Source organism: Trichosurus vulpecula, chromosome 4 (assembly GCF_011100635.1).
Source record: "Trichosurus vulpecula isolate mTriVul1 chromosome 4, mTriVul1.pri, whole genome shotgun sequence".
Classification (NCBI taxonomy): domain Eukaryota; kingdom Metazoa; phylum Chordata; class Mammalia; order Diprotodontia; family Phalangeridae; genus Trichosurus; species Trichosurus vulpecula.
In genome coordinates, this window is record NC_050576.1 from 44,906,892 (window position 1) to 44,922,232 (window position 15,341).

Consider the following 15,341-nt stretch of genomic DNA (forward strand, 5'->3'; position numbering starts at 1 on the left):
CTTTCCGACCCATCATTTCAAATAACTGCCAAAGTAATACTTCTGAAGCCCAGGTTTGACTCTGTCACTCACATATTCAGAACTCCCATGGCTCCCTAGTACCTGCGATCAAATGCAGATTTCTCTGTTGTTGGGCACATGAAGCCTTCAATAGCCCAGCTTCAGCCCACTTTTCCAGCCTTGGTGTATATTACTTACCTTCAAGCCAAACTGCCTTTCTTGCTGTTCTTCCTCAAATCAATAATTCTCAAGTATTTCTGAAGTGTCTGCTCTGTTCTGGGCTCTGGAGCCACAGATCTAGTGAATAAGAGTCCACCCATGACACTGTCTTCCCATCTCTGTGCCTTTGCACAGTCTTTCCACATGTCTATATTGCCCTCTCCATTTACCCGTGATTCTTACAATCCCTGGTTTCCTTCAAAGCATGACTCAGATACTGCCTCCCCTACAAAGCCTTTATAGGTCTGCTGTGCCCCAGCTCCATCATATTATTTTGTATTTATTTTATATATATATTCTTTTTATAGCCAAATTTGTGCTCTTTGGGAGTAGGGAGTGTTTCATTTTTGTCTCTACATCCTTTGTACCTAGTATAGTGTCTAGCACAAAGTAGGTGCTTAATAAATACTTGTCGATGAATAGGAAGATTTTTTTTTTCATTTTTAGAAGAACATATACGCTACTAGAGCTTTGCTAATTTTTTAAATATAACTTAAATTGTATGTTAAGAAAAGAAGCAAAGGGAAGCTAGAAAAGTGCATTGAATAGAGCACTGGCCCTGGAGTCAGGAGGACCTGAGTTCAAATGTGGCCTCGGACACTTAACACACTTACTAGCTCTGTGACCTTGGGCAAGTCACTTAACTCCAATTGCCTTGCCTTACCCCCTCAAAAAAAAACCCATTTCATGTGCACCAAAGAGAAGTGTGTGTTAATTTTAATTAATGAATTAAATTGAATTCAATTTAATAGTTATTTAAATTAAATTAATATGTTAATTAATGCTAAAATTGTTAGTCCTAGCTAATAAGTATAATGTATAGATAGGACCAGATTTTGTAATAATAAAGCTTTATTTAGATCAGGGCTGTCCAATCTTAGGTTATTTTAGGGCCGCATTAAAATAATTATCCGCGGGCTGCACCCAGAATAAAAAATACAGTACACTAATAGAAAGTGGGGGAACGTACATCATCAGTACAACAGGTGAAGGTGCGAAGCGTGAAAGCAGACACAAAACAACAAAGCTACAACATAACATTATACAGGTAGGTACATACTGACTAGTGTCCATCGTACAGACAGAATGCATCCCACAGATCGATTGAAAATTCTGTGTGGTATGTTCTGTCTGTAATACTGCTTAAAAACACCAAAGAAAATTAACGTCAATGAGATTATTTATTAGTGATGGAATTAAAAAATCTAATATGCATGTCATGCAAATTATTGTTTTATTTTTTCACTTGTGAAAATTAAAACCCACAGGCAGGCTGCATAAAATTCTCACTGCAGGAGAGTTCAATGCTCTCTCCTTCCTTCTGCTGTGGCTGCCATTGGGGCTACGCGCCGCAGCCATGGCCATCCGATACCCCATGGCCGTGGGCCTCAACAAGGGCCACAAAGTTACCAAAAACGTTTCGAAGCCGCGACACTGCCGCCGCCGTGGGTGCTTGACCAAACACACCAAGTTTGTGAGAGATATGATCCGGGAAGTGTGTGGATTTGCCCCTTATGAGAGGCGTGCCATGGAATTGTTAAAGGTCTCTAAGGATAAGAGAGCCCTTAAGTTCATCAAAAAAAGGGTGGGAACTCACATCCGGGCCAAGAGGAAGAGAGAGGAGCTCAGCAACGTCCTAGCTGCCATGAGGAAGGCTGCTGCCAAGAAGGACTAGACTGGACCCTGCCAATCTTTCCCACTTACCCAATAAAGATTTGACAAATAAAAAAAAAAATCTTCACTGCAGGCCTCATGCGGCGCATGGGCTGAATTTTGGACAGCCCTGATTTGTATGACATAACTATCAGAACATGTTTGTGTAAAAGCATGGACATAGTGTGGTGTGTGCTTATCCTTTGCTTTAGAAGAATATTAACTTTTGGAAATTTTCAGCTCTTGGAAATGTGAAGAGTGAAGAATGTACCACAATATAATTGTAACATAGTTGCCCTAAAATTGGAGGCCTTGGTAACCCTTGGCTCTTTCAAAAACTAGGCATTTATTGACCATGTACATTATTCTCTTTTTGATGTTTCTTTTAAGTAATTCCAAGAGAATCTAGAGTTATTTTCTTCTAAGAAATGGCAATAGTGGAGCCAGTAGTGAGCTCCACTTATCCAATTAAATTCTTGTGGTTCCATATAAATGGTACTGCTGGTTTGAGAAACTGACCACTAGTGATGATATTACATCATATCTTTGCTCCACATAAATTCACATGTTGGTTAAGAAGTCAGTAAACATTTATTAAGTGCCTACTATGTGCCAGCACAGTACTAAGTGCTGAATCATTGAGTAAAGTCTGAAAACCGTTAATGGTTCAGTGTCTGAAAGAAAGAAATAATGTTGTTAATGGTGAGATCGGTGCACTTGAAACAGTCTGTTTACACTTACATATTTTTAATTTTTAATAAATTAAAGTTCTTTATCTGCCTCTTTAAAGTATCAAACTGTTCCATATGTTGTCATTCTACATTGTTCACAGGAAGATTTGAATCTTCATATTTATATCACAGATCATTTTCTATTCAAAACTGCCCAAATTCCATCTAAGAGCTTTTTTTTTGGTACACATTTCTTATCAGTGTATATTAAAACAAAATTCTCAATCCTTTTAGGTTGCGAAATGCTCATTGACAACAGGAACAATATCTTACATCCTTTGAAAAGTAATGTAAATCTTTTCCTTTGCATAAAAACACTTTTCTGCCCCTTTTATCATTAAGCTGTTCTATATGAAAAGGGACCATTACCTTATACAGAGATTAAAGAAAAATTCATCTTTTGCTCAGGAAAACTATATTATGAATGTTTGCTATACCTGTGTTTTCCAATTGAGTGAGAGGTACACAAAGTCAAAGCAATTTTGTATTTTCTCTTACGTAGTGTGTAGAATCTTTTTCTGTAGTATACCAGACTGCCTATCTGAATTAATGGTATAATGAATCATTTTATAATTGACTAAAACAGAGAAAGACCTAATTTATTGAACTTTATGGAAATTGTTTTGTAATGAATACATTACTAGAAAACACATGTCTAGTCTACAGTCAGTTAAAAATTTCCCTAATGCCTTCTTTCTGAATGTGATTCCCTTCCTTGCCTAGAAGAGAAAGTCAGGGAATGGCATGCACTCACCACTCTCATCCCTTTTTTCCCTTAAACTCCTTTGATCTTATGTGTAGTTTTTTGTTTGAATTTGAATCAGTCATTCAATCAGTAAACTTTTATTAAGTTCCTTTTATGTACTGGGGACTGTGCTTAAGTGCTTGGAGATAGAATAAGAAGCAAAAGACAGTTCTTGACTTTAAGGTGCTCATAGTCTAATGGGAAAGACAACAAACAAATGTATACAAATAAGCTATATACAAGATAAATAGGGTATATTTAATAGAGGGAAGGCACTGGGATTAAGAGGGCTTGGAAAAGACTTTCTGTAGAAGATAGGATTTTAGTTGGGACTTAAAGGAAGCCAGGGAAGCAAGTAGTTGGTGATGAAGAGGGAGAGAGCATTCCAGGTATGGGGGACAGCCAGAGAAAATTCCCAGAACCAAGAAATGGAGTGTTTTGTTGGTGGAACAATCAGGAGGCCAGTGTCACTGGATCAAAGAGTACATGGTAGGGAGTAAGGTGTAAGAAGACTGGAAAGGTAGGAGGGGGCCAAGTTATGAAGGGCTTTGAACGAATCTGTTTTTATATTTGGTCATGGGTGGTCATGGTGACTTAGTGACAGGACAAAAAAGATGTCATTATAGATTTAGAACTGAAAAGGAATCTTAAATGTAATCTGGTTCAGTTCTCTCATTTTTTGAACACAGAAAATGAGTTCAAGAGAGGTTAAATGACTTGCCCAGGAACACGGAGGTAGTAAATTACACAGTTAGAAATAAAAAACAAGTCCTCCAAATGCAGTGCTCTTTCCATGGTCCATGCTGCCTATCTAAAGAACTCTCACCAAGTTAAAGAAAATAGCACAATAGCTGATACTTTATAACAGAGAATATTATTGGACTAAAAAACTCTGTGACAATTTCTCATAATTTGCTACTTGTGAATTTGGAATGACCAATTTGGCAAAACACTAAATCGTTCACTGGGAGATAGAAATAGCCCTGTTAGACAAAATACTTTTTGGAGTATGATGTTGCCTTACTCTCTTATCTCAGATTTTTTTCATTCTTTGACAGATTTGGGGGTTTTTGTTTTTGGTACACCATTGAACCGAGGTGTCAAGTTAAGGGGCCATAGTCCCATGATGTTGGTTGTTTAGAATAATTTGCCTGATATAGCAAAACCAAGAATTGAACCAAGAATTGCAGAAGTCATATACATATCTAATTCCTGATTTCTTCTCAAATATGTGATTTAAAGAATTCAATGCACCAATGCTACTTGAAAGACTTCTTCATGGCCATATGTTCTTGTATCTTAGAGAGAATTCTATCTATACTTCTAATCCTTTTTCTATCTATACTTCTAATCTTTTTTTTTTGAGGGCAATTGGGGTTAAGTGACTTGCCCAAGGCCACACAGCTAGTAAGTGTGTCAAGTGTCTGAGACCACATTTGAACTCAGGTACTCCTGACTCCAGGGCCAGTGCTCTAGTCACTGCGCCACCTAACTGCTCCGAATTCTACCTATACTTAAATTCTTGACAGGCTAGCAGACTTTTAATCTTTTAAAAACTTTAAGTCTTTTTTTCGTAGTCATGAAAAAGGATAATTCTGTCCTTTTTTTGCCATAGAGTTATTATATCCCAACAACATTTGAAACTGGAGCAGAAGAATGTATCTAATATGCACATGTATGCTGCTGCCCACTATGATGTCTAGAACAAATGGACAAATAGTTCATTCATGGCCTTCTGCAGACTTGTATGATTGATCTGAATAATGCTACTCTGGATCATGTAAAGCTGTTGCAATGGCTATTTTTTCTTGGACTATTTTCATAGTCTATAGTCCAAACTATGAATTGCAGTTGGATTGGCAATCTAGAGCTTGTTTATCAATGTTGGACAATCACTACAGATGGACATGTAGTGAATTGAGCCAAGAAGTGAAAAATAAGCTAGGTTACCTTTGGTAATTTGAAGTTCTTTAAATGATTACAAGCTTTTCCATGAAACAAAGACCATTCTTATTAATATCAATAGTCTTCTAATGATGTTACATGATTTTGAGTCATGGAAGTCATCTCCAAAGAGTATCACCCAAAGGGCACCAGAGAGGCACATGGTGGACTTGATTAGACTGTAACACATTACAGATAAGGAATTACAAAGAGGTTGTGTGAAGGATATCATTAGAGAAATGTATGACAAAAACACACAAAAAAAGAAATGGGCCAGCCATGTAAGGAGAATGAAATACAACTGATAGAGAACCTTTATGCTGTTAAAGTGTCAAGAGAACTTGAGAAAGTCCCAAAGTCCCTTTGTATGTAAGTTGGACCTTCCCTGATGAGCTTCCTGGACAGTAAGAACAAGTCTTACACAGGAGGGTCATGCCTGAGTAGGTTGTGATCTGCATTGTTAGAGAAAGTACCCACATTAATGAAATCAAATATAATGGAATATTGGAGCACATACATACATACTGTTTTATCTCTTCAACCAGAATATAAACTCCTAGATGGTGGAGACCATGTTTTATATTTGTTTCTATATCTGTTACACCTCATATATTACCTTGTACAATAAATGTTTTTGTTGATTATCATGTTCCATCTATTTCTTTTAATTTTGTTCAGTATATTAGTCACAAGTGCTTTCTTCACAGCAACCTTGTGATCACAAAGCAGCATGATATAGTACAAAGACTGGGGTCATGAAGACCTGAGTTTATATTTTACCTCTTACACTTACTATAGGTGTTTGACCTTGGGCAAATCATTTAACTCTTCTTTTAGCCACAATTTTTTTCCATGTGAAACATAATAATATGCTGCCTATGTAACCAATTAATCAAGCACTAATGTGTAAATCAAACAGCAAATCAGTGATTAAACAAATACATTGTGGTACATGGATGTCACGGCATAGATACTTTGCTGAAAGAAGGAGCATGATGAATTCAGAGAAGCATGGAAACATTTATATAAACGGAAGCAGAATGAAGTAAAGCAGAGCCAGGAAAACATATACAATAAGAACAGTGTAAATGGAAAAAACAATTGAACTTGAATGTTGCAAAATTATAGAAGAACAAGAAGAGATGTGAAAAGATAACCTCCCCACCCTGCTCCACAGGTAGTAAACTATGGAGCCAGGATTGGAATCCAGGCCTCATGACTCCAAGTAGAGTACTCCTTCTACTGCATCACACAGAGCTTTGCAGAAACTATTCCTTAAACTTTAAAGTGCCACATTTCACTATTATTACCAAAATAGAGAGAGATTGTGATTTGTGTTGATGGAGGGGGTTGTACCCATGCCAGTGTAGGCACCGATCTTTTGAAGTATTGAAAGAATACCATATTAAAAACCTTTTAAGTCCAAATTTAATTTTATAATTGCATTATAGGGTAAGGCTTACAAGCTAATCATATTGAGTTTTGTAAGAACTAACAAGTCTTGCTTTGTCAAAGAAGAAAATGGATGGTATTTTTTATTCTGCCCTGGGGGATTAATGGTGTCTTTAGTTGGCAGATACAGAAAATGTTATTTCCACTTCCTGATTGGAACTTGGTTGTCTTCTGTTTATACTGAATGTTGCTATTTATCAAAGACAGACAGGCTAAAATTAGAAGTTTAATGGTGAGAATAGTAGTCTCATGATTTAAATGAGATTTTTTACAAGTGTGACTTAGCTTATGTAATTTTTAATTGAGTTGAAATATGAGCAAGTGTTTTTATATGTTCTACTTGAGTATTCAAACACTAAGACATCTGAAAATATATGTTTAAAATGAAAAGTATCAGTCACATATTCCCCCCAGAAGTGAATCAGCAAGTTGCCTTGAAGGAGAGACATGAGGTGGCATGTACCAGTCAAGTTAAACTTTTGCCACCAACAAGTCTGCTCTCTTCTTCACATCCTGATGGAGATAGCCCAGTGCACTCAAACCCAAGAGCCCTGGACATGGAGATGCCCTCCAGACTCCCAGTCCTGCTTCTAACCTTTCCCCCTCAGCCATCTCTGAGTGCAGCAGTCCTGTCATTTCAGCCTCATCACCCCTGATTGAAGCCTCCCTTGTGACAAAGAATGCAACAGCATTCATCTAACAGCATCTATGCTGTTGTATCTTAGCCTTCCACTTCTTTGCCATGAGATGCAAGGAATAATTATAGTCTTTTCTGTGGGACCCTCATTGCTTTCTGAGTCACTCATCCTTCACCATCTTCATCACGAGTGCTACCCAGCTGTATGTTATATCTTTGTTTCTTTCTTTGACTTCTTGGTGTATTTTCCTAGTAAGAGGATCACTGGTCAGGTTAGTTATTTTGATTGCATAATTCCAAGTTGATTTCTAAATTTGAGACCACAGCTCCACCAACAGTGTATTAGTGTTCCTGTCTTTCCGTAGTTCTTTCAACATGGATTGTTCTCATTTTTTGTCATCATGGCCAATTTGTACAGTATCCATTGAAACCAAAGAGCTGTTTTAATTTGCATTCCTCATACTACTAGAGATTTGGAAAACATTTTATGTTTTCATTTATACTTTGCAGTTCTTTTGGAAACTGTTCATGTAATTTAACCAGTTATCTATTGAGTAAAGGCTCTTGGTATCATATATTTTCCAATTCTTTATATATTTTGGATATGAGATTTTTATATAGAACATATGTTTATATATAGAAACATAAAGAATATATAGAACACATTTTTCTCATCCTACCATTTATCTTCTAATTCTGCCTTCGTTGACTTTTCATGCAAAATCACTTTTATTTTCTTGCATTACTGTCAATTTTATCTTTTACGATTTCCTTTCTTCCTGGAATTCTCTTGGCCAAAAAAAAAATCTAGTCTGTTAAAAGTTAACATTCTAATAATTAAAATAGCTTACTTCTGGACCAGTTTAGGGTTAACTTTGGTATTCTCTTTATTTTTGATCTATTTTTGGCCACTTCTGCATTGTAAGATGTTTCTGTATAAGAAAAAGTATAATATGTAAACATCAAGAAGACCTTTCTTTGAAGAAACAAACCCAAAGTCTTGACTTACTTTAGTGATGATTACATCTTTCAAAAGGTATAGGAACTAATCTCATTGACAGAAGTGAGCTGGTTGCTGCAATGGGAATGATACAAAATCTGGAAGGATGACCTCTCCTCAGAGCTTGTGGGAAGTCTTATTATATTCTGACATATGCCCTTGGTGTTTGATGAGCCGATTTGAGAGAGTTCAGAGGAAAGATAGAGAGAACCTGATTGAGCAAAATGCTTCAGGGACGGTCAGCCTAAGAAAGCTGAGAAAGGCTCTAGAATGAAATTGTGAAGAAACAAAGGAAAACAATTCCATATGGGAAGGGAAAATGGGATTTGCCTGGAGACAATGTGGATGCAAAGGGAACACACCAAGAAGCTTAGATTTTAAAAAAGACATGTATAGCAGATGGATCCAAGGCCAGGTGACGCATATGTAAGAGGGTTGCAAAGTCCTGTAAAACAATGAGAAATGCTATTGCTCAGAAGGACCTGAGGCTGGTATGGGAAATTCAGGTCAATAGACAGGGGTATTTGTCTTTTTAGCTCTTTTGGTAGAAAAAGGACCGAGGAAGAGATATGACCTTTGCTTGGAGTTCAATAGAAAAGGCAGAGTTGCTCATTTCTTCTTTGTTTCTGTTATCTCTGCAAAGTAGAATGATTTTACACTGGAAATAACAGAACAAAAATGGTGAACAGAGTGTTGATTGAAATCCAAGATAATTAAGATAGATTTAAAAAAAATTTTAAATTCAATTTTATTTTATCTTCAGTTCTATATTCTCTCCCCTCCCCCAACTCATTGCAAAGGCAAGAGAAATAGAACCAATTACAAATATGTATGGACATGTAAAACAGATTTCCACATCAGCCATGTTACCCTCCCATCAAAAAAAGGGAAGAAAATATATTTCAGCTGCTCTTATGGGAGAAGTATTTTGTAATTGTGTTCTTATAGTTTCCATGTGTATCTTGCCAGGAAGACTCCCAAGTGTTTTAAACTGTCTATAACTATTTTCAATGGAATTTCTCTTTCTCTTCCTGCTGATTTTAGTTGGTAATATGCAGAAATGCTGATCATTTGTGTGGTTTTATTTTATATCATGCAACTTTGCTAAACTTGTTAATTGTTTCATTTACTTTTTTAGTTGATTCTCTAGGGTTTTCTAAGCAAACCATCATATCATTTGCAAAAGGAGATAGCTTTGTTTCCCCATTGCCTCTGTTTATTCCTTTGATTTTTTTCTTGTCTTATTGCTCTAGCTAGCATTTCTACCACAGTACTGAATAATGATGGTGATAGTAGACATCTTTGCTTCACCCTTAATCTTATTGGAAAGGCCTTTAGCTTATCGCCATTACAGATAATGCTTGTTCTTGGTTTTAGATAAATATTTGTTATTTTTGGGAAAGTTCTATTAGTTGCTGTGCTTTCTAGTGTGTGTGTGTATGTGTGTGTTTATTAAGAGGAATATGTGTTATATTTTGTCAGAAGCTTTTTCTGCACCTATTGAAGTAATCATGAATTTTTTATTGTAAATATTGTTGGTTATGCTTATAGTTTTGCTAATATTTAACCAGCCCTGGATTCCTGGTGTAAATCCAGCCTGGCTGTAGTGTATAACCTTTGTGATATATTGCTGTAATCTCCTTGCTAGTATTTCATTTAAAACTTTTACATCAATATTCACTAGGGAAATTGGTCTATTACTCATTTTTTGTTATTCTTGGTTGTAATCGTTCCTTTGCCTTCTGGTATATCATATTTCTAAGCCCTCCTTTCCTTTATAGTGGTGGCTGTTAAATTCTGTGTAATCCTGATTGAAGCTCTGTAGTATTTGAATTATTTCTTTCTGGCTCCTTGCAGTATACTATAATATTCTTGGGAATTTTCATTTTGAGAGTTCTTTCAAGAGGTGATCAGTGAATTCTTTCAATTTCTACTTTGCTATCTGCTTCTAAGATATCTGGGGAGTTTTATAATTTCTTGAAATATATGATGTCTAGGCATTTTTTTTGTCTTCGTTCATGAGTTTCAGGTAGTCCAATGATTCTTAAATAATCTCTCCTCAGTCTATTTTCTAGGTCACTTGTTTTTCGTATGAGATATTTCACATCTTTCATTTTTTCAGTTTTTTGCTCTCCTGGTCTGCACACTGGTCTTTACCCAGGAAAGGCCTGTGCTCCCCTATAGCCACAAGCACTAGCACTCCTCTTGGCCCTGGAATTGTGACCAGGTTCCCTTTTCCCCTGCTGCTGCAAGTGCTAGTGCTTATCTGTGTCCTGGAAGTACCACCCAGAAATGTATATGGGTGCTCAAGTGGCCAGTTAGTGCCAGCTGTACTGAATGCTAGCCACAGGGTCCTCTGGAATTTCTTTCTGATCAGTTGTCTGACCCCCTTTCCATCTCTGGACTGAGAGCTTCTGAAGCTGCTGCTGTGGCCCTGTGAGTGTACTGGGGACAGGCTTCCACCCTCGTTGCATAGACCCAGTGCCAGCAGGAAGTCTCCTGCGATCTCTTTCTGACCAGTGGTCCAACACTTTACCATCTCTGGGCTGAAAGCTTCCAAATGTGTGCTGCTGCTACTTTGGCTGCTATGGCTGCATGTGTGCTCCAGACAGGCCACTACCCCATTGTCACAGAGCTTTCCTGTAGACCTCTCAAGTTTTCTTCCAGTGGAAAAATGTCTTACTTTGACCTTTTGTTAGCTCTTCCAAAATTTGATTTGAGGCATTATTTTAAAGTTATTTGGAGGGGAATATTGAGAGATTTCAGCTGGGTTGCTGTCTCTAATCTGCCATCTTGACTCTGCCCTCAAGTTTACCTTTATTTTTATTAAATTTCATTTAAAAACATTTTTAGTGGGGTGGAGCCAAGATGGCGGCTGGAAAGCAGGGACTTGCATGAGCTCCCCACCACGTCCCTCCAAAAACCTATAAAAAATGGCTCTGAACAAATTCTAGAACTGCAGAACCCACAAAATAGCAGAGGCAAGTAGGGATCCAGCCCAGGACAGCCTGGATGGTCGCTGGATGACGTCTATCGCGCACAGAGTGGAGGGGAGCAGAGCTCAGCGTGGGAGGCAGCAGGACCAACCAGACCAGGAGCCAGGCAGGATAGGCCCTAGCACCCTGAATCAGTGAGCTGTGGCAGTTACCAGACTTCTCAACCCACAAACACCAAAGACAACAGAGAAGGTTAGTGGGGAAAAGCTGCAGGGGACAGAGGCAGCAGGGGAGGTGCAGCTACAGAACTACAGCTGCAGTTACTTCCGGCCCCAGGCCCACATGGTGGGAGGAATTAAGTGGCAGATCAGAGCAGGAGTACAGAGCCTGCTGAAGATTTGCATCAGGTCCGGGTTGGTGGTTCTTGAGGAAGGAGTAGTGCTGGGGTGGCAGAGCTGGCTGCATAGAAATAGCTCTGAAATTAGCGGCGCATCCCCTCAAGCTTGGAACAAAGTACTCTTTGCTCTACAAGCAGTCATACCCAGACGAAAAACTCAAGGGTCAAGTAAGTTGGCTGGGAACATGGCCAGGCAGCAAAAACACACCCAGATTCAGTCTCAGACTTTGGAATCCTTCTTTGGTGACAAAGAAGACCAAAACATATGGCCTGAAGAAGTCAACAAAGTGCAAGAGCCTACACCAAAAGCTTCCAAGAAAAACATGAACTGGTCTCAGGCCGTGGAAGAGCTCAAAAAGGAGTTAGAAAAGCAGATTAGAGAAGTAGAGGAAAAATTGGGACGAGAAATGAGAATGATGCAAGAAAACCATGAAAAACAAGTCAATGACTTGCTAAAGGAGACCCAAAGAAATACTGAAAAATATATTAAAGAAAACAACACTTTAAAAAATAGACTAACTCAAATGGCAAAAGAGCTCCAAAAAGCCAATAAGAAGAATGCCTTGAAAGGCAGAATTAGCCAAATGGAAAAGGAGGTCCAAAAGACCACTGAAGAAAATACTACCTTAAAAATGAGATTGGAGCAAGTGGAAGCTAGTGACATGATGAGAAATCAAGATATAAAACAGAACCAAAGGAATGAAAAAGTGGAAGATAATGTCAAATATTTCCTTGGAAAAACCACTGACCTAGAAAATAGATCCAGGAGAGATAATTTAAAAATTATTGGACTACCTGAAAGCCATGATCAAAAAAAGAGCCTAGATATCATCTTTCAAGAAATTATCATGGAAAACTGCCCTGATATTCTGGAGCCAGAGGGTAAAATAGAAATTGAAAGAATCCACAGATCGCCTCCTCAAATAGATCCCAAAAAGAAAACTCCTAGGAACATTGTCGCCAAATTCCAGAGCTCCCAGATCAAGGAGAAAATACTGCAAGCAGCCAGAAAGAAACAATTTGAGTACTGTGGAAAAACAATCAGGATAACACAGGATCTGGCAGCTTCCACATTAAGGGACCGAAGGGCTTGGAATACAATATCCTGGAGGTCAATGGAGCTAGGATTAAAACCAAGAACCACCTATCCAGTAAAACTGAGTACCATGCTCCAAGGCAAAATATGGACTTTCAATAAAATAGAGGACTTTCAAGCTTTCTCAGTGAAAAGAGCAGAGCTGAATAGAAAATTTGACTTTCAAACACAAGAATCAAGAGAAGCATGAAAAGGTAAACAAGAAAGAGAAATCATAAGGGACTTACGAAAGTTGAACTGTTTTGTTTACATTTCTACATAGAAAGATGATGTGTATGATTCATGAGACCTCAATATCATGGTAGCTGAAAGGAATATGCATATATATGTGTGTATACATATATATACATATGTGTGTGTCTATGTATGTATATATGTAGGTATGTGTATATATACATATATACACATGCACAAAGGGCACAGGGTGAGTTGAATATGAAGGGATGATATCTAAAAAAATCAAATCAAATTAAGGGATAAGAGAGGAATATATTGAGAGAGGGAGAAAGGGAGAGATAGAATGGCGTAAATTATCTCGCATAAAAGTGGCAAGAAAAAGTGGTTCTGTAGGAAGGGAAGAGGGGGCAGGTGAGGGGGAATGAGTAAATCTTGCTCTCATTGGATTTGACCTGAGGAGGTAATACCATATACACTCGATTGGGTATCTTACCCCACAGGAAAGAAGGAGGAAGAAGATAAAAAAGGGGGGACAATAGAAGGGAGGGCAGATAGGGGGAGGAGGTAATAAAAAACAAACATTTTCGAAAAGGGACAGGGTCAAGGGAGAAAATTCAATGAAGGGGGGTAGGTTAGGAAGGAGCAAATCATAGTTAATCTTTCACAACATGAGTATTGTGGAAGGGTTTTACATAATGATACGCATGTGGCCTATGTTAAATTGCTTGCTGCCTTAGGGAGGGTGGGTGGGGAGGGAAGAGGGGAGAGAATTTGGAACTCAAAGTTTTAAAAACACATGTTCAAAAACAACAACAACAAAAAAGTTTTTTCATGCAACTAGGAAATAAGATACACAGGCAATGGGGCATAGAAATTTATCTTGCCCTACAAGAGAAGAAGGGAAAGGGGTATGGGAGGGGAGTGGGGTGACAGATGGGAGGGCTGACTGGGGAACGGGGCAACCAGAATATATGCCATCTTGGAGTGGGGGGAGGGTAGAAACGGGGAAAAAATTTGTAATTCAAACTTTTGTGAAAATCAAAAAAATTAAATTAAATTAGAAAAAATAAAAAAATAAACTGTGGGAAAAAAATAAAAATAAAAACATGTTTAATTTTTACAGATTCAGCCTATTTTTTTTTACCCTGTTGAGATGTTTGTATTATGATTCTTTCATTTGTTATGTTAGGTATCTCTTTCAATGTCATGTTATTTGAAAATTTAAATAGCAGGCCATTTTGACTTCATTTATGTCATTGCTTAAGATGTTTAATAGAACAGAGCCAGGAAGAGTTCTATGGTATTTCAGTATAGGTTTTACTCTAGATTAACATTGGTCCAATAATTAATACTTTTTGGAGCTAGTTGTCACTTATGTAACACAAATGGTGTGCATTTCTTACATTAGCCCTTTAGGACCTCTTACCTGACCTTGTGGACACCAACTTGCTTTATGGATTGGTTCACCTAATCCAAGTTGTTCTTATATTGGCAGATCTGGGTTCCCAGAGAAAGACCATTGCCACATAGTTATACTCAAATTCTTTTCAGGATCCTCTGGGTAATGCTGTTAAAGGAGAATACTTTTCCCCTATTCGCCACTTTAGCTGTTGCAATCCCACAAAGTATATTTATAGTTACACTAACAGCCACTCACGATGACATATTCAGATTTTAAATACAACCAGAAATAATAATGCAGGTACTTATAATTTAAAGCAAGTGCATACATAGGTCGTCCTCTTACTGAGGAATCTTTTGGGGAGCATGGGTACACACTTAAAGCAGCTTGTGAGGAATGATCATAAGGGAGGAAAGTCCATGTGCTTGGGAGACCTCTCACTTCCTGCCTGCAGGTGCCTTGTGTCCATTCAGGAATATATACCAGACATTAGTACAAATCTGTGCTAACACCATGTCTTCTCATCTTCATTCTCACTGACCACATGAAAACATGCTTCAATTGAGCTTTTCTTCCATGTTCAAATGTAGTATTTACAAGTTCTTTCAGCTTATAGTCACCCTTTAAAGGGTGGTACCTTTAGAAAGTGGTACCTCTTAACTTGAATAATAGTTTGCTTTAAGCCAGAGAACTGCAGAGCTCTTCAAGATGGCAATCTTGGGACTGTATAGGTTAGACTAGCCAGCTAAATGCCCAGCAGGGCTCTTTGATGTCCAGTCAGAGTAACGTTCACAGCAAACTGCTTAGTTTGACACAAGAGCCTTGCCAGTTGTTACACAGTAAAGCAGATACAGCACTTGTCTTTCATCTTTCTGCTTTTCCTTGTACAAACTAGAGGGGGAGAAGAGAGCCACAGGGCCTGAGAGGCTTCAACACTCCATAGCTCTAGTTG

The 15,341-nt window shown here is 38.0% G+C and overlaps 2 protein-coding genes across 2 annotated transcripts in view; both read left to right on the forward strand.

Moving 5' to 3' along the window:
* The window catches only part of SYDE2 (synapse defective Rho GTPase homolog 2), a 109,865-nt gene that overhangs the window by 62,020 nt on the left and 32,504 nt on the right, over positions 1 to 15,341 (forward strand). The window lies entirely within an intron of this gene.
* LOC118846614 (60S ribosomal protein L36-like) lies at positions 1,568 to 1,954 on the forward strand. Its single transcript, XM_036755340.1, has one exon. The coding sequence runs from the start codon at positions 1,577 to 1,579 to the stop codon at positions 1,892 to 1,894; it is 318 nt and encodes a 105-aa protein (XP_036611235.1). The 5' UTR covers positions 1,568 to 1,576; the 3' UTR covers positions 1,895 to 1,954.

Excerpts from the sequence above, each read along its gene's own strand:
- LOC118846614 (XM_036755340.1), top strand. The coding sequence starts at position 1,577 with ATGGCCATCCGATACCCCATGGCCGTGGGCCTCAACAAGGGCCACAAA.